Source organism: Scyliorhinus torazame, chromosome 6 (assembly GCF_047496885.1).
Source record: "Scyliorhinus torazame isolate Kashiwa2021f chromosome 6, sScyTor2.1, whole genome shotgun sequence".
In the NCBI taxonomy this organism is placed as follows: Eukaryota; Metazoa; Chordata; class Chondrichthyes; order Carcharhiniformes; family Scyliorhinidae; genus Scyliorhinus; species Scyliorhinus torazame.
Window position 1 is genome coordinate 104929784 of NC_092712.1, and position 24180 is coordinate 104953963.

Sequence of the window (24180 nt, forward strand, 5' to 3'; positions counted from 1 at the left end):
CACCAAACCCACACCCCTGCTCCACCACCAGCACGACCCCTAGTCCCCCCTCCCAGACGTACTCCCTCGACCCTTTCCAACACACCCCACCAGTGCCACTCCCCCTCAGCCCACGGTCTAATCATGTGTCTTGCAGCAGCTGCTGATGATAGGGCGGGCCCTCTGGTGTCCCCACCCCAGCCACAGCATGAACCCCAGGTGTCGCCCAGCGACAATGACACCGACACAAACGGGAGCCATTGACCTGAGACCCAGGAAATCCCGGAGATCGAATCCGAGGGTGACACAGATTTCCCTCACAGCTGTCTCCAACACCTTCCACCATCCCAGAGACACTCAACTCGGCTGGGCACTATAGTGAAGAGGCTCCTGAGGCACTCTCTGGTGTGCACCACAGCACATGCTTCTGTACAGCAGATGCATGAAACTGCGCCTGCCACGATTTCGACGATTTGCAATTCCGGCATCAGCTGACGGAAAATCTGGCCCCTTATATTTAAACAGTGTTCCTGAGTTCCTGAGTTTTATTCCCTCATGAAGGGAAACTTTCTCTTCACATGTATAATAATTATCTTTATTCGTGTCACAAGTAGGCTTACATTAACACTGCAATGAAGATACTGTGAAAAGCCCCTAGCCGCCACTACACTGAGGGAGAATTCAGAATGTCCAATTCGCCTAATAAGCACGTCTTTCTGGACTTGTGGGAGGAAACCCGAGTACCCGGAGGAAACCCACGCAGACACGGGGAGAACATGCAGATTCCGCACAGACAGTAACCCCCTCAGAAACATGTTTCAATAAGATCACCTCTCGTTGTTCTAAATTGTAATGAGTATAGGTCCAACCTACTCAACCTTCCTCATAAGACAACCTCTTCATCCCAGGAATCTGCCTAGTGATCCTTCTCTGAACTACTTTCATTGCAAGTGTAACCCTCCTTAAGTGAGGAGACCAAAACAACACGTGCAGTCTTACTGTACAGTTGCAGCAAAGCTACACTATGTTTGTACTAATATCCCCTCCAATTAAAGCCAACAATTAATTTGCCTTCCTAACTACTTGCTGTACTTTCATGCTAATGTTTTGTGATTTATGTACAAGAACACCCAGATCTCTCTGGATTGCAGCAATATGCAGTCTCTCTACATTTAAATAATATTCTGCTTTTCTATTCTTCCTACCAAAATGGACAAACTCGCATCTTCCTATATTATAGTCCATTTGCCAATTTTTTGTTCATTCACTTAATGTGTCGATATCTTTTTGCAGACTCTTTGTTTCCTTCTTAAAACTTGGTTTCCCACCTATCTTTGTATCATCTGTGAATTATGCTATAATCAATACGTTTATTCATTCAAGTGATTAATATAGATCACAAATAGTTCAGGCCACAACACTGATCCCTCTGGCACCCACCAGTTACAGTTTGCCAATCTGAAAATGACCCTTTTTCTGTTTTCTGTCAGTTAGCTAATCTTCTGCAGCATGGTAGCATAGTGGTTAGCACAATTGCTTCACAGCTCCAGGGTCCCAGGTTCAATTCCCAGCTTGGGTCACTGTCTGTGAGGAGTCTGCACGTTCTCCCCGTGTGTGCGTGGGTTTCCTCCGGGTGCTCCGGACTCCTCCCACAGTCCAAAGATGTGCAGGTTAGGTGGATTGGCCATGCTAAATTGCCCCTTAGTATCCAAAATTGCCCTTCGTGTTTGGGGCTATTGGGTTATGGGGATAGGGTGGGGGTGTGGGCTTGGGTAGGGTGCTCTTTCCAAGAGCCGGTGCAGACTCGATGGGCCGAATGGCCTCCTTCTGCACTGTAAATTCTGTGAAGAAATGTTAATATATTGCCCCTAACACAATGAGCTCTTCTTTTGTGCAGTAACCTTTCATTTGGCACTTTATTAGACACCTTTTAGCAATTGAAATACACTACATCTGCTGGCTTCCCTTTATCCACCCTGCTTGGTACATCCTCAAAGAATCTGGAGTGCAGTTTTGGTCTCCATATTTAAGGAAAGACACACTTGCATTTGAGGAGGTGCAGCAGTGGCTCACTAGTTTATTGGGATAAAATTATTGTCCTGTGATGAGAGATGGAAAAATGCAAAATTCTGAAGGGGCTTGATAGATTAGACACTGCAAGGCTGTTTCTACTACCTCGAGAATCTGCATGGCTGAAGCCTCAGAATAGGGGGGTCAATCATTTAGGACATAGATTTTCCCCCCCTTTTGTTTCCCCTATTTAAAATAAGTTTAGAGTACCCAATTCTCTTTTTCCAATGAAGGGGCAATTTAGCATGGTCAATTCACCTACCCTGCACACCATTTTGGGTTGTGGGGTTGAGACCCATGCAGACACGGGGAGAATGTGCAAAATCCACAGGGCAGTGACCCGGAGCCGGGATTGCACCCGGGTCCTCAACATCGTGAGGCAGCAGTGCTAACCATTGGGCCACTACGCTGCCCCATTTAGGACATAGATGAGGAGAAATTCCTTCGCGCAGAGTGTTGTGAATTATTGGTATTGGAAGAGGGTTGTGGATGCTCCATTGCTAAGTATACTAGAGACAGAGTTGGACAGGCTTTTGGCCTCTCAGGGAATCATAGGATATGCAGAGTGGGTGGAAATGTAGAGGGAAGTCAAATGATCAGTCATTGAATGGTGGAGCAGACTTGAGGGGTCCTTTGGTCTACTCCTCCTTTTTCTTATGTACAAGGACCCTACATTGTTCTGGCACTGTGTTCCTCTTTGTTTCTTCTCTCTCCTCCACAAGATACCTCTGTTGTAAGAAACTCCCCATCTTAATCCACACTCCTTACAAAAGCTCCCTAAAAATCCTCTTCCAATGTAATGCCTTGGCTCCCTGAACTTTTTATTTATGTTTTTCCCTCTCCTAATTAACATCCACTCTTTTTCTCTCCACTGTTTGGTACTCTGTCCTCACTCTGTGTGCACGAGTATCAATTAGCTGTTGTTAATTTTGTAATTCAGGAGCTTCATTTTTCATACAATAAAATCTTTACAGATTAACTATTTATAATTGGCATAATATAAACTTTCTAATGTGTCTTTTTATGTATGTCTTTTTCCTGTAGGTGCTCAGTGAAGGGGGAGCACTACTGGCACTATTTTATTATGTTAAGCCAAATGAGAATCCTGGAGTTCAGGATTGGTCTCCTGCCCAGTTTGAAGAGCTTCAACTTCATGCCTTAGCTACTTTGATCTCAGTGGCTCCAGTAATGGTGGATGATTACATGAACTGCCAAGGGAATACTCGACTGCTGCTTCTGTTGGACTGGTGTGTAAGTCAAGGTAAATGCCTTTAAATTCCAGTAAATTTAACATTGTCTGCACTTAAAGAGAAACATTTTAAATATGAATTTTAATTAATCAGATCTTTCATTGATAAGAGAACAAATAAGTGTTGAACTATGATTTAAGCCATTTAAATGGACTGATTTTGAGTGTGAATGCAGCATAAAATTAGTGCCTCTTCTATTTATACAACATTTTGTGATGGGAAAAGGCATGAACATTAAAAAAAGGTGTACTTTCCAATATTTCCTTTCCACAAGTTTTTACCTCCCATAATTTGAGTTATTTAGAATAACTGATTTGTGCATCAGTCACACAATTTTAACTTGTTCTCTCCAAGATCCATACTTTGGCAAAGGCAATGCATTCCATGCTGCCGGTGGTCGTGGCAGCAAGAAAGCTCAAATGCACTACTGTCTAAGACTTCTAAGATCCATGGCATCCCTTGGTGAAGAATTGATAAATCAAAACTTACATGATCAAGGAGCAATTCCTCAGCTTCTTGGTAAGGTATATTTGCATTCACAATCCTACTTTAATAAGGAGTTTAACATAGAGTTCCAAAAAATAAGTGGGAGAGAATTTAGAAGTTCCTGGCAAGAGTTTAACATTCAATTAATACCAGCAAAACATACTAACCTGCCATGTGTCTAAATTTCTGTGTGATGGATTATTCTATATAAATAGGGCGCTGCATTTGCCTGCAGAATAAAGATGCTAGAAATGCTTTCAGACATTCTGAGCATGTGAAAGTGACCATGTAAATACCTTTTCTTTCTTCTCATTTCTCCACTGTTCTCATGAAATTAAACTAGAGAATGGCTCTGGCTACTAGACAGTGATCATTTCTCAATTCACTGGGGTTGGTTGTACTACCTCTACAAGCACTTTGGCAATAATTAGCAAACTCAGCAAAAACCAAAGATTAAGTAAGAATTTCCTGGTCTGCATGACTCCGTACCAAATCATCAAGCGTACTCCATCAAGTGGTTGAATATGTTTAACTGATAAGGGAACTTTTAGAGAGTAGAGATCCTGTGCTCACAGCACACATTAAACATTCATGGATGTCACATCTGGGGTGAATTCAGTAGCACTGACAATTAAGCATTGCTGGAGGGGGATGTAAAGAGTGCATTAGAGAAATGAGAGTTGATAAACGAGTGGTGTTCATCACTAACAGGATGTAGCCATCAAGCCAAAAAAGCATTCTGCCTGCCACACAAATGAGTAATGTGATATTTGAATTCCGGTGCCAGTGTGATGTTAGAAATGTAGGTCATACACCCCAAAGACTGGCAGATTGTATCAAGCGGAATGTCCCTCTGCTATTTGCAGCAGGCAAAGTACAGACAGTACCATCACGTCCGTGCTTACAAAACACAAATCACAGTGTCCAACAGTAGATGTGATTCCGCAATTGGACAGCATTTGTTAACTAATCCTCAGTGTGCTAAAAATTGCGCCAACAACCAATTTAACAATGTCAGTCCGCTCTGCAGTGCGGCACATGTGTGTGTACTGGAACCTATATGTATTAACACGCTGGACCCTGTTCTTTGTAGACAGAAAGAACATGTACACACATTGCACCTGTTTCAGCTAAACAAAACAATTGATAGTGATTTTCTGGTTCATTCCACAGGGCAATGCCTTGACCAATCAGAATCAAGCTGCTTGGTTTAAATTCCAAACAGTACTTGGCAGTTAACTATCAGTCACTAACAACTGGTGCATTTCAATGGCAATGCCTCACCCATCAGAGTCTGCTTGCCAAACAATTAACACCCTCTTCTCAAACAGTATAAAGTTGTTGTTTCCCTGACAATGGTTTCTTGCAATTGTCCTGACGAGTGCAAGGCGAAAATGTCCTTTTCAGCAATACTCAAGACCCTCAAGTTATAAAATGTCTATTAAACTACATGACTATCTACATGTACTGATACAAAGTAAGCTCACTCAACAGATGTCAGTAATTTTGTCATTGTTTTGCTAAAATCTATATGGGATGAGCATTTGTTTTCCAACCACCAAGATAAAGAAAAGGGGAGGGCGGGATGGTATTTAACGGAGATGATGTTGGGTTTTTCCCTTTGGCTGGAGAGCCAGTGAGAGCCCTATGTTACTTTCGACAAAGCCCACTGTATTAAGTGCTTCCTAGGGATCAAGGACTTCAGGTGCAGAAATCCTGCCCCCCAAAGTGTTGCTGGTCAATCGGAGGCCAGCAATTGCCATTTCAGGCATTATCACTGTGTGGGGCAGTGGAGAGGCCTAGGATTAGTCAGGGATCCAGGCCACAGGTGAATGATGATGGGTTGGAGATGGCAGTGTGGGGGCCATGGGGGAGGGGAGATAGCAGCATGAGAGATGGCCCTCCTTCTCATGCCTGATGGCAGTGTCTTCCGGTCCCACCAATAGCAACCCCTCGCAACAGGTTTCCATCGGTGGAGGGTGCATAAAAGCCCTGCTGGTCAATGGCAGGCTGTCTCCACCATGGCAAAATATGCCACAGAAAATTCCGCCCTGAGAGTCTTTGAATGAGGCTCCCTCCCTGGAAACCCGCAAGCAACCCCGAGTGAGTTTGTTTTTCAGACTTCCTGCATGGCGAATCCCTCGCCTGCTGCTGGCCAGCAACGGTGAGATGAGGCCCTTCTATCCGGATTAGTTAGAAGAGAGAATGGAAGGTGCGGGATCCTCACCCGCTGCCAACCCACCGATTAAATGCCCTCACCACCACACCCACCTCATGGGAGGTCATTAAATTCCACCAGGGAATCTATCATAATAGGAGAATCAACAAGATTTGTAAGCCTTTCTGTCTTTGCAGTTCATAAGTTTAAATTGATTTGTCTACTTAAGATTGAGATTGGGCGGGGGACCTCCGGTGATAACATGTGAAAGCAAGTTACACGAAATGTGGATTCTGGCAGGATTTTATTTTTGATCCCTTTTACAGGGGGTTTTGGTGTCCAGTTAGTTGATTTAGAGAACTTTATCCCGATGAAGGCATGTCGAAAACGTCAACGAAGAAGCCATTGCGAAGAAAGCCCAGGAGGGTAACACATCGAAAGTATCTGAAGGAGGGAAGATGGCTGCCCCGCCCCCTGTGCCTTTTACATAGATATACTGGCTGTGGTGATAGTGCAGGAGCAAGCAGATGGACAGGCAGTTCGAGTGGCAGGGCAAGATAAAGGAAACATTTAAAGCTGAGGATTCATGAACATCTAGGAAAGACCTCAAATGCGGTGAATGCCCAAGTGAGCCGTTGAAGGCTTGTCACAGCATATAAGGCGGTTCGCCTCATTGGAAGCGGAGTTGCTGCTCATGGTGGAGAGCAACAAGGGCCTGAGGTTAAAAGTGGTAGATCTTGAGAACAGGTTGAGGCGGTTGGACCTCAGGATGATGAGCTGATGGAGGGAGTGGAGGGCTCAAAGCCGACCGACTACTTCTTGGAGATGTTTTCTCAGCTGGTGATAGGGCTTGAGGTGTTCGACCCTCCGCAGTTGGATAGAGTTCATTGGGTGCTCCGGCAGAAGCTATGGATGAATGAGCCACCGTGGCAGTGATTATCCATTTTCACAGCTACCACAGGAAAGCGAGGGTCTTGGAGTGGGCAAAAAAAGAACTGCAAAATTGACTGGGATCGGCACACGCTGCAGATATATCAGGACATTGGGACTGGGCTGGCCAAGAAGCTTGTGGCCTTCAAGGCAAAGGCGGTATTTTTTAGTAAAGGGTGCATTCGGGATGATGCGACTGCGGGGCACAATGGATTCGAAAAATTATTTCTTCGACATGCCAGAGTTGGTGGAGGCCTTCATCAAAGAGGAGAAGCTGAGACCAATCTGAGGAGGGCTGTTGGGGAGTCTGGGTACATAGGCGGGTGCTTGTTCAGTGTATTTATGTCTCCTTATGTTATGCTTTTATATTCTTGAAGGTTGGGGCTGTAAGAAGGGGGGATTGACATATTGCTTGGAGGGGAGAGAAGCTTGCTAACGATGTTGGGCTTTGGGACTTTTGGTGGTAGAGCGGGTGAGGAAGGATTGGGTGGTTTTTTTAAGGGGAGTATTAGAGGGGGACTTTGGGTGGGGGCTATCTTACTAGCGGTAAGGAGAAGGGGTGGCTAATGAATGGGTGTGGAGTGGGGGAGGGGGAGAGGCTGCAATTTATTGGGCCAGATAAAAGCAAATTACTGCAGATGCTGGAAACTGGAACGGAAATAGAAAATACTGAACAATCACAGCAGGTCTGACAGCACCTATGGAAAGAAAAGGGAGCTAACGTTTCAAAACTGGAGTCCCTTTTCTCCCTTTTTGCTCCAAGTTGGGTGGGCCACAATAGGTCTAGTTGTTTGGTTGGAGGGATGAGGTTGGCTGAGGTGGGAGGAGAACAACAGTGATCAGGGATTTTTCTTTGTTTCATGCTAGAGGTGGGGCTGGATGCCATCTTAGGTGGGCCTGGGTCCCAGGATTTTGTGTAGGAGCATTGCACCAAGGTGGGGATGGGTGACCCGAGAAGGGGGGTGGGGGGGGCGGTGAAAGACCCCAACAGGGTTAATCACCTGCATCTTGCAGGGCACGGGAGCTGCCTGTGAAGAGGGCAAGAGTTTTGTTTTTTCCCACTTTAAAGGGCTGGGGGCTGATGTTGTGTTCCTACAAGAAACTCACCTGCGAGTGCAGGACCAAACCAGGCTGTGGAAGGCCTGGGTGAGCCAGGTTTTCAACTCAGGGTTTGAACGGAGGGCCCGGGGACGTGGCGATTCTGGTCAGCAAAAGGGTACTTATTCAGGCATGGACGGTTCTGGCCGATTGGGGGTTTGTTACGTGATGGTTACAGGTACACTGGAGGGGAAGACCGTGGTGTTAGTGAATTGGGACAATGGCAAGTTTACAAGATGGTTGCTGGCTGCACCGGAGTTAGACACATACCAGTTTATTTGTGTTGAATTCCAGCTGGACCGCTCCAGGCCGAGGTCACTGGCCTTTTCGGGGATGGCAAGGGTGTTGGGTGCATTCATGAATGAGGCAGGAGGTGTGGACCCATTGCGGTTTATGCACCCGTGGGGGTAAGGAGTTTTAGGTTTTTTTCCACGGTACACAAGGTGTACTCGAGGATTGATTTTTTTTGTCATGGGTAGGAGCCAGCTCCTTGTGGTGAAAAATGCAGTGGTATTCGGCAGTGGTTATTTCTGACCATGCATCGCACTTGATGGACTTGATGTTGGAGGCGGGCCGGGCGCAGGTGAGACCGTCTGATTCTCATTCAATTCCAAGTACTCCTTTATGGCCCGCGAGATCTTCCCGCAAAACCCACTGTCGGACAACAGTCCTACATCCAGCCTCTATCCTGTTTGCTGTCTGTGCGGAGTCTGCACGTTCTCCCCATGTCTGCGTGCATTTCCTCCGGGTGCTCCGGCTTCCTCCCACAGCCCAAAGATGTCCTGGTTAGGTGGGTTGGTCATGCTAAAATGCCCTGTAGTGTCTAAACATTAGGTGGGATTGCTGGGTTACGGGATAGGATGAAGGTGTGGGCTTGGGTAGGGTGCTCTTTCAGGGGCCGGTTAGACTCGATGGGCCGAATGGCTTTCTTCTGCACTCTAAACTCTATGATTAAGAGGGTGGGGGAGGCAGGGATTATAGAAGATATTTGCTCAAATACGAAACAGTCAATTTTGTTTATAACAAATCCCCAGTCGGCTTGTTTTTTATTAAAGGCATTTAATGTATTTTTTATTATGTAAGTGATATTATTTTGTCATAAATGTTTAATAGATATTCTGAAAAGCATGACAAGCAGCACGGAGGAAGAAACCAAAATTAATTTGGATATGCAAACTGACATCCTCATCATCTTGTCCAGCATCTGTGAACATGATATTCATAGAAAGGTAGGTAAATATTAAACAATGTAGTTCAGTTATGACTGGTTGGATAAAATGCCATACTCCGTCCATGCATATATATATATATAATATACACTGTAGCCTGAGTCACATGTGTGGCTGTGCATGAGAGGTATGTTCTCTATTTTTACTTTAAAATGTGGCCTGTGTGCCTTACCAACATAAGCCTCCTGTCACTTTGCCTGTAAAACTAAAGAATTCTGATGGGTTATTAACAAACATGGCTGTAGGTCATGTCTCCAAGAATCACATTGTCAGTGGCTGTGAAGGTGACCATGACCATGAACCTTTATGTGTTGCGGTCCCTCCAGTTGCTACAATTTCAGCAGATATCCCAGTCACTTACTAAAAGAATGAAGCCACAAGATTCCACAGTTTAAAAGAAAAAACAATTACGATACACCTGTCACAGCAAACATTAAATACTGGGCTGAGAGAGACTATTGTTCTCCCGCCGAGATGAATCAGCTCTGATTTATGCTCGCGCTGGGAGGGGGAATCCAGAGGCAGTTCACTATCCCTTGTCATCTAAATTTATACATGACAGGGATTATAAGGGATTCCCTCACAAATCCTGCTAATAATAATCGCTTATTGTCACAAGTAGGCTTCAATGAAGTTACTGTGAACAGACCCTAGTCGCCACATTCTGGCACCTGTTCGGAGAGGTTGGTACGGGAATTAAACCCGCGCTGCTGGTTTTATTCTGCATTACAAGCCAGCTGTTTAGCCTGCAATGCTAAACCAGCCCCTATTGGACTGAGCAGGCAGTTAACTGCTCTCACTTCCTCTTTTTCTTGGCAGAAAGTAGTTAACTGCTTTTGATGTAGTCTAAGAGCTGTCAAATCATAGCTAAATGTTTATAAACATTTGAGGTTAGTTACAACGCAGGGTACTTTAAATCTATTCAAGTGTAATGGGAAATTAAATTAAACAATCCAAACAGCTGGCTGTGCAAGCTGCCAATCACAGCCTAACAAAACTAATTTCACATTGATTTGAATGAAAGCCTTACAGATCAAAGATCTGAGGGGTTTAAACCAATCTGATGTGGTTTTTGCAGGTGCTGCTTTTGCTGCCTGAGCCAGAAGGTGTATTGCACAGGTGAATTTTGAAGCAGTGATATAGTTTGCTGTTTCTGTCTGGACTGCTCTCTTCCAGACAGGGGTCTCTGAATGTGGGGGGTTTAAGGTGGAGGTCTCTGTAATGGGGGAGTCACTGGTGTGGGGTCTCTCTTATGGTGGGGTCCCTGGTAGGGGTCTCTCTTATGGGGGAGCATCTAGTGGTAATGGGGTGAGCAGGATTTGCAGTTTGGGGAGGGACAGGGGGTCCTTCGGTGGCCTTTGGGGCAATTCCTTTGGTCGTGAGCTTGGCTCAGGGACCACAGTTCAGCCAGCGCTCACTGTTCCACCCGCATCCCACTGCCCCCCCCCCCCATCCGATGGGACCATGTGATGGAATGGCCAGCTCGCACCCAGGTGGATGGTGGAAAGTGCTACTGTGGGCAGGAGTCAGACGTTGTCAAACGATGCGGTGCACAAGAGCTCATCGCAGAGCGGGTTGTCACCATCCTCCATCTCATGGACCAGACCCGCGGTTACTGCCAACCCAAGGCCCGCACCCCAAAGTGCAGCAGGTATGTATTACGGAGGGGGTTGTAAGCAGTATTGGCGTGGGGGGGTGGTGTGGTGTGGGATGCGATGTCCGTGCCACAGGCCAGTCCCTCCCGCCTAGTCAGTGAACCTGGAGTCGAACAGAGCGTCCCGTGCGCATTGGCCCTGGCGCACACATTGTGCGGCATCCCGTCCCTGCCTGGAACCCATGACTTCACATCTTACCCCTCTCCCGCATGCGGGGTATGGGCCCTGGCCTGACGTACATTGTCCTCCTGCAAATCGCCCCTCTGCTGCACGATGTTGTGGAGGACGCCACGATGTGGGGGGCCCTCCCAGCGTCATAATGGAGTGTCTATCCAGAATGGTTCAGAAATCTGAACCGCTTCTTCGGGAGACCAAAGCATCACTCGATCACGCCCCTGGTTCCTGCATGTTGAGGGTCTCCACATTGGTCTGTGGCCTCCGTGTCGGTGTGCATGATCGCAGTGGATATCCCCTGTTGACCAGGAGCCAACCCCCCCCCAGCCGGGGGTATGCTTCAAAGGGGCCGGGAATCGTTGAGTGTGCCAGGATAAAGGGCCATGCACACTGCCCGGTTATCGGGTGCACATGTGCATGATGCGCATCTGATGGTCACACGTTCATTGAGTGGAACCCCTTCTGGTTTGTGTAGAGCAGTCTGTCATCTACAGGTGCCAGTAGGACGACATACATCCCATCGATCACCCGCTGGACTTGGCGATTGCGGCGAACGCCGCTGCATGGGCGACCTGGTGGGCTCAGTCCGCATTGAAGTGGATGTATTGCGCCGACTGGGCTGTAGGGCCTCCGTGACGCCACAGATGCACCTGTGGACTGAGCTTTGTGAGATCCCAGTCAGGTTCCTACTCGACATCTGGAAAGACCACGTGGCGTAGAGGTTCAGGTTGACCGTCACCTTGACGGCTACCAGGAGCAGGGGTTCTCCCCCATACCCCACGGTGCCAGGTGGGGTAGGCTCCACTGCTGCAGCTTCCTCCTCTTCGAGCCAGCTCGTAGAGCCTCAGTGCATCCCCCAGGGCTTCGGCGACTAGCAGGAAGGCCACCATTGCTGGTTGTATTCCAATATCCATTGTCTGCAGGGATAAAATGCCAACATGTTAGCACAGGGCATACCCCCATGCCCAACCAGGTCCAATGGACTACATGGTGGCCCGATTGGCACTGCAGGCTCTGCACCTGCATGTTCCCCCCTCTCCCATCCTCACACCTCTGGCCCCGTTGGTGCCCGGCACCATGGGACATCTGTCCCTGGCGCCCATCCCTGCTGCCAGTGGTACCATCGGCTGCCACTGCCCATGCCAGCGGTATGCTCCGTGGCCCCCATCTGGCACCGGATGGTGGGATGAGGGGGAAGTGGGGTGGGGGCACCTAATTGGCCATGTCCAACGGGCTACACAATGGCCCCGGTTGGCACTACAGGCTCTGCCCCTGCATGTTCCCCCCTCCCCTATCTCCACACCCCTGGCCCCGTCGATGCCCGGCACCATGGGGGCCTCTGGCCTTGCTGCCCATCCCAGGTGCCAGGGGTACCATCGGCTGGCACTGCCCTTGCCAGCGGTACACTCCGTGGCCCCCGCCTGGTGTCCCTGTATGGGCTACTGTGGGCGTTGCCCTGGGTGGGCTGCCAGCGGGTGGCAGCTGGGTTGGGGGGGTGTATGGCAGTGGGTGGGGCGCAGTGTCACTCTGCAGAACCAGGGACCAAGGTGGATGGTCAGTGCGGTGCGCAGCAAGAGGGCTGCGGCAATGGTGGTCCATGCCTGGACACTGCCCCGGTCCCGTGGGGGGTCACACTGGCCTCACGGCCCTTCCCCCCCCCCCCAACCTGCCTGGGCAGTGTCAGGACCGGCAGTCCACCATCATGCCTCTGCATGTCCTACCTCCTCTCTCTTCCTTATCAGCCACGGCGCCTGTTTCTCGATTTTTAAAAGCACAAGTTGACCAGAGGGCAGCACGGTAGCATAGTGGTTAGCACAGTAGTTTCACAGCTCCAGAGTCCCAGGGTCAATTCCCGGCTTGGGTCACTGTCTGTGTGGAGTCTCCACATTCTCCCCGTGTTTGCGTGCGTTTCCTCCGGGTGCTCTGGTTTCCTCCCACAGTCCAAAGATATGCGGGTTAGGTGGATTGGCCATGCTCAATTGCCCTTAATGTCCAAAAAGGTTAAGTGGGGTTACGGGGATAGGGTGGAGGTGTGGCCTTAAGTAGGGTGCTCTTTCCAAGGGCTGGTGCAGACTCGATGGGCCAAATAGCCTCCTTCTGCACTGTAAATTCTATGACTCTATGACTCGCAGTCGAGAATTTCTCCCAGTGGAGATGGAGAATTGCGGAGACCCCAGAAAATACCAGGTCAGGCCCGCTAATGATATGCCAACGGCGCTTACTGTACATGCGTGGTGGAACGCATTGACGCAGCTGTCGAGGAACTGGAGAATTGCGATTTGGCGTGAAACCGATGCCCAGTCACGATTTCAACGTCAAAACTGATTCTTCGCCCAATCGCTTTCCCGATTCCGACCTCAGCCGATGGAGAATCCCGTCCATGGTCTTCACCACAAATGCCATTTAACTGCAAAACCTCCTTAACTTGGTCTGGATGACACAAAATCACCAGCATTCTCTTCAAGTAACCAAAATCGCTGCAACAACCAATTCTCAGATTCTGAATTTGTGCTCTTGTCTTCTTCAGCTTTCCTGTACTGTAGTACTGGACTTATCAAATGCTATTGCTGAGCTTAGATGGTTCTCCATTTCCTTATATAGCCTCAACCAGTTTCCAGCCGCCCAGGAGCTTTGATTTCCTAATCTCATTTCCGTTGAAGCTAAGAGGGTCAGTTTCCTTTTTCTGTTTTCCTTCTCAGTTTCTGTTTCGAGCTCGGGTATGCGATCACACAACCTTGAACCGGAGATATTTGCAACATCTCACACTTTGCTGTTCACTGTTGTGAAAGGGAGGTCACTGATGCTGTCTATTCAGTCTCTGCTGCCAGAAAATGGCAGGTGATTGAAGACATGGCTTTGTGAGGATTGCACACTTCATCATAGTACAAGATGTAATTGACTGTACTTAAGTCACTTCGCGGGCACTGCCTGTAAACTCGAAGATGTACCACACTAGAAATGAATTCCTTTCCCTAACATCGAGATAGTATGCAACCAAACACAGTGAATCATACCGGTCATCCTGGCAGCAATCATGATGCCTTCACTCTGCAGTAGTCTGCAGTGCCATCTGTATTTGAACCACCACACCAAATCAAAGTGCAGCCACTGTGGCAACAAAGGCTGTCTAATGATCAGCTAATGACTTCTGTTTGCAACACACACACATATTTGCAGCTTGTGTGCAATGACGGTCTTGCTTCCACATGCAGTGTGATAGAGCTGACCATTGTCATGGCAAAACACTTTTGTTGCTGAACTGCTCTGGAGGAGCACTGCAGTAAGTATATCATGCTGGTCTGATCTATGCTGCACAATCTCATTACCATGAAGGCACCTTGCCATCAGCAAACAGCTGAGGAAGAAGAGGAAGGGAGCAGGGAACCGAGACATCCCCTTTCTGGTAGGGCTGTCCGTGAGCAGCTCATATGATGGCAATATCATTCAACAATGCATCATTCAACAATAGTCCCATGCCTCACCTTCCTTCTTACAGAACATCACAGCATTTGCTTGGGCAGAATGTGGAAATAAATGCCACACCAAACTACAAGTATAAATAAGGCCATGCATTACAAACATCCTTGACCTTTGTGCATTCTCTTGGTGCCTCTCATCGGTGTACGTTTGCTGTAATAGCGCTCTGACTTAATGCTATCCCAGTGTCTGAAACCTGGGGCGGGATTCTCCGACCCCCGCCGGGTCGGACAATGGCCGGGGGCGGCGTGAATCTCTCCCCCGCCGCCCGCCGGTTTTTCCGGGGCGGCAATCGCGCCGCGCCGGTCGGCGTGCCCTCCCCAGCGATTCTCCGCGATGGGCCGCTGCTGTCATGCCCGTCCCGCCGGCGTGAATCAAACCACCTACCTTACCGGCAGGACTAGCGGCGCGGGCGGGCTCTGGGGTCCTGGGGGGGGCGTGGGGCGATCTGGCCCCAGGGGATGCCCCCGGTGGCCTGACCCGCGATCGGGGCCCACCAATCCGCGGGCGGGACTGTGCCGTGGGGGCACTCTTTTCCTTCCACCTCGGCCATAGCCTCTGCGATGGCCGATGCGGAAGTGACCCCCCCTGCGCATGCGCGGAGATGACGTCAGCAGCCGCTGACGCTCCCGCGCATGCGCGGATTTCCGCCAACTGCGGAGTCCCTTCGGCCCCGACTGGCGTGGCGCCAAAGGCCTTTCCCGTCGGCTGGCGACGCGCCATCCACTCAGGCGCAGGCCTAGCCCCTCAAGGTGAGGGCTTGGCCCCTAAAGGTGCGGATTGGCCCTGCTAAATTGCCCCTTAGTGTCCAAAAGGTTAGGTTGTGTTACGCGGGATAGGATCAGGGCGTGGGCCTCGGTAAGGTACTTTTTCCAAGGGTCGGTGCAGACCCGATAGGCCGAATGGCCTCCACATGCACTGTAGTGATTCGATGATTCTAACAGTGAAACCATAGAAGCTCTTAAAAGCCAACAGTGTGCAAAATTCAGGGCAGGATTCCCCATTTGGGTGACAATGCTCTCCCACCTCTGATTTGCACTCACAACGGAAGCAGTGACCAGAGACGATTCACTGTCCAATTCCATGAATGTCTATGCATGGCGGGTGTGCAAGGAACATTCGTGAACCAGATGGGGTTTTAATGTCAATTAATAGTTTCATGGTCATCGTTAGATCTTTAATTAAATTCAAATATAACCATCTGCCATGGCAGGATTCGAACCCCGGTCCCCAGAGCATTAGCCTGGGTCTCCAGAATACTTATACCACTATGCCATCGCCTCCCCCAAGAGCATTGGCCTAAGGTTCTGGATTACCAGTCCAATGACATTAACACTACCCTGCCATTGTGTCCCTAAGTATTTATCCAATGACCTGTTGAAAGCTAATCGCAGCATTTACTGATTGAGCATTTATCTTCTAATTGTACTATTTTTTTTATTGTGTATTAGGAACTCTTTGCTGCCTTCGGAGTGGAAATTCTCATAAAACTGTTAAAGATTGATCCAAATAAATTCTACAGTAGTATGGGCCACAACAAACTTATACTGTCCACAATAGACTGTATCTGGTAAGGTCTTTGTTATACCGCAACAATAAATACTTTTAGTGCGCGATCTCCCAACTACGTTGCACCCAAACAGGAGTGCAACATGGCCAGTAGATACTAAACAAAGCCTCCCACAGGCTAAGCGGCATCCAGTACGCATCACGAGATCTACCCAGATCTCGCAAGGCATCAGGATCAGGATCCTGCCCACAATGTGCGGGACCAAGCTTTACATGCCTTAGTATTTTTAAAACCCGCTTAGGTGTGCTGACCCGGGATCCATCGGGCTCCCAGCATCTACCAGCCTCCCAGGGAGACCCCAACAGGGCACCGGCCAGCCCCGTCGGCTGGAGGACCTGCGGGAGAATGGACATGTGGTCAGTGGGGGGATGGGTCAGTCAGCAAGGCAATAACAACTCACGTTTGACTGGTGCACCAGGTGGGGCCGGTGGCTCCTCACCTCTGTGGCGTCCACCAACCTCCGTGTTGGTGACCGCTCTGTCCTCGGCCACCCCAGTCACCTCCAGTGCATGCTCCTCGAAGTTGGTGAGGATTCTTATGTCTGGCACGGAACCGCCAGTCTGGGACCTCTCCCGACGGTTGTGGAAGAGCTTTTCCTGAGGAAAGACAGAGAGGGCATCATTAGCCACAAGCGTGATTCACAGTAGTGGGGGGGGTTGAAAGAGTGGTTGGGGGGTTTGAAGGAGGAGGGGGTGGAGGAAGAGTTGGAGGGGCTGAAGGGTGAGGGGGGTAGATGCTCCCACGGGAGGGGCTGAGGTCTCGGAGGTGGAGGGGGGGGGGCATGGTGTCTACGCTCTGTGATGCCCCGTTTAGGTCATTAATCTTCTTCCTGCACTGAAGGCCAGGCCGCCTGGTCACACGCCCAGCGCTCTCAGCCGCCACCTCATCCCAGGCAGCACTGGCTGCCCTTTGGCTAACCCTCTAGGACCCTCAAAAGAACAGGACATCCCTCCTGGCCTCCATTGTGTCGAGCAACCTTCCCATGTCAGCGTCCCCGAATCTTGGGGCTGGTCTCCTCGGCTCCATTGTTATGAGCTGGCTGGGGTCGTCTGAGCAAGTGCTGCTTAAGTGCTGCTTGACCTTGTTAGCAGGGAGCTGGCGAGCCAGTGCCGGCGAATCAGCTGGTGAGCCTTTATTTGCGGCGAGAAGCCCGTGGGACCTCGTTAAGTGGACCAATTAACGTTGAATAGCATTGCCGGCCTCGATGGGCAGAGCGCTGGGAATCTCGCGACACTTCCTGGTCTCTAACATACTTAGAAATCTTTCCGTAGAATCGCACCCTATGTGTGTTAGACAGTGATGGAGAACCCACTGATAGAGCCGGGCAGAAACTCCCAGCAAAATCCACCACGATCTACCCAAATGGGAACAGAGTCCAATAACAAGCGCATTTAGCCAAGTGTTTCCCAGCGCTTGGAGCACCAAGAAACCCCACGCTATTGAATTGATCAAACATGACTCTGTTCCCATTCGGGTAGATTTGGGGCTTCAGTGGGGAACTCTCCGACGAGGCTGCACTTAGTCCCGCTTTTTGCACTAAGGAGCTCCGCTCGCTGGAACTCCTCAGTGCAGAAGGAGATCAAGACACCATTTCTAAATGGCATTGCAATTTCTTGACCCCCCCACCCGCCCCCCCCGATGCAACCCCCGAACCCACCCAGAGTGAAAACTGTGATTGAAATGTAGCTGTAAGGGCAAAGCAAGTTTGGAGGACAAACTACTTTAAAATTAAAGGTGTTCTATTTTGAGAATTTATTTTTATATGTAATTGTTTTACTTTGTTTTTTCATCTTCGTAATAAAAAGTTTTTTTCATTTTACGTTTAAACCTAGCTTTCCCCTGAAGATCAGTTTTATTCTCTTTACTTCTAACTCTTTTCCTTCCTGCTTTTTCCTCTATTTTTCTCCCAATTTCTTTTGTCTTCTTAACCTGAAGACATTCTGCGCCGGGATCCTCCAGTCCACATCCACACCCGCGGGTTTCCCAACGGCGTGGTGTGACTATAATGGAAAACCCAATTGGCCGGCCATGGGAATGGAGAATCCCGTTGCTGGCGAGGGCGTGACACGCAGGAAAATGGGGCTGGCGGGACGGAGAATTTCGTTAGGATATAGTTGCTTGTTTCTGTTCCTGTAATTAAGACAGCAATTGTCAAAAAGCTGTTTTACCACAGAGGGTTTATAGTTGAGCTTAGTTCTGTCCTCAAAATACACAGGCCAGACTTCTCCAACCATTTGCGCCGACAGGATTCTCTGCTCCTCCCGGCGGCGTGGGGTGGCATCAATAGGAATTCCCATTTACAGCAGTGGGAGCAAAACATCCCACTGCCAGCGAACATCGCGCCACCGAGAAACACACGGCTGAGGAGGCTGGAGAATCCCGCCCACAGTTCCTAGGGGGCATTGAGCTGATACCATGGGATATTGCAGCCAAATATAGCACACTGTGAATCAGCTAATCCAGAAGGACCATGAATACAACCTGGTGTCTCCCTGATCTAAAATAAAAACTAAACAGAAATAACAAAAAATGCTAGAAAAACTCAACAGATCAGTAGGAATCTATGGAAAGAAACAGAGTTAATAGCCCATAACTACTGAGCCGGGGATACCCCAAAGATGCCCTTGGGTGCCATCATCACTCCTTCTCCCCCTCCTCCAGACCTCCGGCTACCCTTCAGAAGTCCCCACATAAGGAATTCAGTACAATTGCCCAGGAAGTTCAAACTTCTGTTGGGCAATTGCCTTGCAATGGGAACCATCCAAAAATCTCAATTTAAATGGCCAACTTCAGATGGTTGCGACTGTCTGACAGTAAAGGTTCCCCAAAAAATGTTAGAAGTATTAAAACTATTTTGAACTCCTGTGTAACTATAGAACAGACCCCTCACAAGCCCTGAAGGGACTCATCAAATCTCCCATGGGAATCCCCTATCCCTACCTCCCCAACTACCCTCCCTAACCCCTGATTATGCCCCACCCTCCAATACCCTCCCACAAGCCCCTGACCCCCATGGGAACCTCACCCAATCCCCCAACTGCCCTCCCTATTCCCTGACTACACGCCCAACCCCCGAATATCCCCCATGCCCCCTGACTATCTCCCACACTGGCAAAGTTAACAAGCAGATATAGGAAGTAATTTGGAAGACAAATTGAATGTTGGCCTTTATTGCAAGGGGTGTGGAGTATTGATTTAGGAAGTCCTGCTGTAACTGTACAGGCTGTTGGTGAGACCATACCTACTGTTCATTGTACAGCTCTGTTTACTTGAGAAAGGTTGTACTTGAATTGGAAGCAGTTCAGAGAAGTTTCACTTTGCCAATTTCTAGGATGAAGGGGTGTCTTATGAGGAAAGGTTGTGCAGGTTGGCCCTATATTCATTGGAGTTGAGATGAACAAGAGATAATCTTGTTGAAACATCTAAGATTCTCAGGGGGTTGTTAATCTTTGGAATTCTCTACCCCAGGGAATAATGCAGGCTTGTTCACTGAATATATTAAAGGCTGAATTAGTTCTGGAAAACAGCCATTAATCACAACATAAGTAGACCGATGTTGGAACTTAAGTTGTAGCTATATCCAATATTCCTTTGCTTATATTGTTGGAAATATGTTGCTAGTTTACAAAAACCCGAACGACAAATGGTCAAGGCAGAAGATTTGTTTCCTTAGACTTTTGGAATATTCTTTTTTCTTCCTAGTTGAAATCCTTAGATTTGGAAATGCTTTTGCAATTTAGTAAATTTTACTGCATTTTGAAGTGTACAATTGATTGGCCAATCTGCAACTGCCAAATCCCCTTTTCACTGCTGTAAATAAATAATTAACAGTTCAATGGAGATAACTGTTTAACACATTGCTAATTCAAATGAACATTTGATTTGACCTATTGAATGTTGATATTTTCTAAAGCAAAAGAAGTGTAAAAGTATTAAATAAAATAAACTTAAGTGCAAAGGACATTTAAGTATAACTTCAGGGTAACATGGCAATTTAAATCCCTTTTGTGAGGGCCACGAAGAACCCAGCACGAGTTTCAAGGATACAAATAAATAACATTTATTTACAATAACATATATATACACAACAGCAACAACCTCGCTTGCTGCTTACTCCTTCCTGCTGGTTCCAAACTGGCCAGCTTTATTTATACAGGGAGTCTGCTAATGATTTCTCCGCCCCCCTCATTGGGGAAGCTCATACTCCCACAGGATTGTGGGATTGTCATTAGTCCCCAGCCAATGGTAAGCAGGCAGGTTATAAAATCCCTCCCCCCCCAAAGTCCAAGGAATCCACCGAAGACCCTGGTGAAGGAGGGCATCGGACTCGTTTTGCCGCAGGCCGGACACCATTTGCACGAGGCGCTGGATCGGGCGGCGCGTAACGAGACGGAGACCGGCGCTTCCGTGATGAACCGCGTAACGGTTGTACCTCCACGGCCCGTGGGCCTGAGGATTCCCCCTCTGATGCGTCCTGTGTCTCCATCTCGGAGTCAGAGTCTGCTGCCTCTGTCATCTCGGCGTCTCTATCTCCGCGCGGTTCTGTAACGACCTGCGCAGGCTTTGAGTGAGGCACCACAGGAAGATTGTGAGGACTACTTTCCATTGTCTCTGGTCTCTGCGGCTGTAGAAATGAGCTCAGGGGGCAGGGAATCTTTGGAAGGGATAGTCTTCTGGACCGAACGTGGTCTACATGTTTGCGCTGGAGACGACCCTGGGCTTGCACCTGGTAAGATATAGGGCCCGTTTGGCGAAAGATTACGCCAGGGACCCACTGGGCACCACCAGCAAAATTGCGAACGAACACTGGGTCACCGGGAGCAAACTGCCGAATCGGCCGATGCCGAGAAAAACCCTGTCCCTGCCATTCTTGTGTGCAGCGTACATTTGCGCCACTGTCCGGGAAAACCATACTAAGGCGGGTGCGAAGTCTCCGGCCCATTAGGAGTTCTGCGGGAGCTACCCCAGTCACCGCATGGGGCGTGGTCCCATATAAAAACAAAAAGCGAGCCAGTCTTGTGTCCATTGACTCAGAAAACTGCTTCTTTCGGCCTCGTTTGATGTCTGCACTGCGCGCTCCGCCAACCCATTTGAAGCCGGGTGGTAAGGGGCAGTGTGGATATGGCGTATGCCGTTCATCTTCATGAACCTCGCAAACTCCTCACTGGTGAATGGAGTGCCGTAAATGGAGTGCCGTTATCCGTGACCAGCACCTCGGGGAGGCCATGTGTATTAAAAGACAAACGCATCTTCTCAATTGTTGCACAGGACGTTGTGCCTAGCATCTTATGCACCTCTAGCCATTTAGACTGTGCGTCGATTAATAAAAGGAACATGGATCCTTGAAAAGGGCCGGCGAAATCCGCATGTAAGCGCGCCCAAGGCCGCCCTGGCCATTCCCAGTGATGTAGGGGCGCGGCCGGCGGAAGCTTCTGATGCTCCTGACAAATGGAGCAGTTTTGGGCCACCTTCTCACTGTCGGCGTCGAGGCCTGGCCACCAGACATAACTCCGGGCCAACATTTTCATTTTGGTCACACCTGGATGCCCATTGTGCAAGTCTGTTAGTATCAGCTCCTGTCCTTTTTCCGGGACAATCACACGCGTCCCCCATAAGAGGATGCCGTCTTCCAAGCTGAATTCTGACAGCTTGGAGGAAAATGCCTGCAACTTGCCTGGGAGCTGTCTATGCTGCCCACCATACAGGACTATGTGTCGAACCTTTGACAGGACTGGCTCCATCTGGGTCCACTCACGGATCTGTGATGCCGTGACAGGTAAGGTGTCCATAAAACTTAGGGTTGCAACCACCTCACTGGTCGTGGGGGTCGACATGGGGCCGGTCGATAAAGGCAATCGGCTCAGTGCGTCAGCATTCGCTATCTGCGTTCCTGGTTTGTGCTCCAGAGAATACTCGTATGCAGCAAGCAACAAAGCCCAGCGCTGGATCGGTGCGGAAGCAATGTGCGGTATTGGCTTATCCTCTCTGAAAAGTCTCAGCAGAGGCTTATGATCAGTCACGATAGTGAAATGGCGGCCATACACGTACTGGTGGAAACGTTTCACCGCAAAGACCACTGCCAGGCCCTCCTTCTCGATCTGTGCGTACATTTGTTCCGCTGCAGTCAATGTGCGGGAGGCGAAAGCTATCGGCCACTCGGCCCTGTTCTCCATCTTGTGGGACAGGACGGCCACAATACCATATGGGGATGCATCACATAAGAACTAGGAGCAGGAGTAGGCCATCTGGCCCCTCGAGCCTGCTCCACCATTCAATGAGATCATGGCTGATCTTTTGTGGACTCAGCTCCACTTTCCGGCCCGAACACCATAACCCTTAATCCCTTTATTCTTCAAAAAACTATCTATCTTTATCTTAAAAACATTTAATGAAGGAGCCTCTACTGCTTCACTGGGCAAGGAATTCCATAGATTCACAACCCTTTGGGTGAAGAAGTTCCTCCTAAACTCAGTCCTAAATCTACTTCCCCTTATTTTGAGGCTATGCCCCCTAGTTCTGCTTTCACCCGCCAATGGAAACAACCTGCCCGCATCTATCCTATCTATTCCCTTCATAATCTGATATGTTTCTATAAGATCCCCCCTCATCCTTCTAAATTCCAACGAGTACAGTCCCAGTCTACTCAACCTCTCCTCGTAATCCAACCCCTAATGCTCTGGGATTAACCTAGTGAATCTCCTCTGCACACCCTCCATTGCCAGTACGTCCTTTCTCAAGTAAGGAGACCAAAACTGAACACAATACTCCAGGTGTGGCCTCACTAACACCTTATACAATTGCAGCAGAACCTCCCTAGTCTTAAACTCCATCCCTCTAGCAATGAAGGACAAAATTCCATTTGCCTTCTTAATCACCTGTTGCACCTGAAAACCAACTTTTTGCGACTCATGCACTAGCACACCCAGGTCTCTCTGCACAGCAGCATGTTTTAATATTTTATCATTTAAATAATAATCCCTTTTGCTGTTATTCCTACCAAAATGGATAACCTCACATTTGTCAACATTGTATTCCATCTGCCAGACCCTAGCCCATTCACTTAGCCTATCCAAATCCCTCTGCAGACTTCCAGTATCCTCTGCACTTTTTGCTTTACCACTTATCTTAGTGTCGTCTGCAAACTTGGACACATTGCCCTTGGTCCCCAACTCCAAATCATCTGTGTAAATTGTGAACAGGTGTGGGCCCAACACTGATCCCTGAGGGACACCACTAGCTACTGATTGCCAACCAGAGAAACACCCATTAATCCCCACTCTTTGCTTTCTATTAATTAACCAATCCTCTATCCATGCTACTACTTTCCCCTTAATGCCATGCATCTTTATCTTATGCAACAACCTTTTGTGTGGCACCTTGTCAAAGGCTTTCTGGAAATCCAGATATACCACATCCATTGGCTCCCCGTTATCTACCGCACTGTTAATGTCCTCAAAAAATTCCACTAAATTAGTTAGGCACGACCTGCCCTTTATGAACCCATGCTGCGTCTGTCCAATGGGACAATTTCCATCCAGATGCCTCGCTATTTCTTCCTTGATGATAGATTCCAGCATCTTCCCTACTACCGAAGTTAAGCTCACTGGCCTATAATTACCCGCTTTCTGCCTCCCTCCTTTTTTAAACAGTGGTGTCACGTTTGCTAATTTACAATCCGCCGGGACCACCCCAGAGTCTAGTGAATTTTGGTAAATTATCACTATGTGACGAGCAAAGGCTTTCCAGGATCATAGTGGGTTAGTAACCCAGACAACGACAATTGTTGTTTTACCTGCCGGAAAGGGGTTTCTTGCGGCTGACCCCAAACCCAGGTGTCATTTTTCTTTAGTAGAAGATGCAACGGGGCCAGCGTAGTTGCCAGATTGGGGAGAACTTCCCGTGATAGTTTACAAGGCCGAGAAAAGAACTAAGATGCGAAGTGTCAGTCGGGACGGGGGCCTGTTGAATCGCGCGCATCTTCTCTGCGACGGAGTGCAAACCTTCGCGGTCCACCCGATAACCTAGGTAGACTACTTCCTTCGCCTGAAAGACGCACTTTGTGCGACGTAAACGGACTCCAGCCTCCGAAAAGCGTCTAAGGACA

The 24180-nt window shown here is 48.8% G+C and overlaps 1 protein-coding gene across 3 annotated transcripts in view; it reads left to right on the forward strand.

Annotated features, from left to right (window-relative positions):
- The window catches only part of LOC140424932 (cilia- and flagella-associated protein 69-like), a 186983-nt gene that overhangs the window by 90370 nt on the left and 72433 nt on the right, over positions 1-24180 (forward strand). For all 3 annotated transcript variants that reach the window (XM_072508617.1, XM_072508615.1, XM_072508616.1), the window contains exons 12-15: positions 3094-3310; positions 3654-3818; positions 9085-9200; positions 15958-16076. In XM_072508617.1, coding sequence (XP_072364718.1) covers positions 3094-3310; positions 3654-3818; positions 9085-9200; positions 15958-16076 — 617 coding nt within the window. The remainder of the gene's footprint in view (positions 1-3093; positions 3311-3653; positions 3819-9084; positions 9201-15957; positions 16077-24180) is intronic.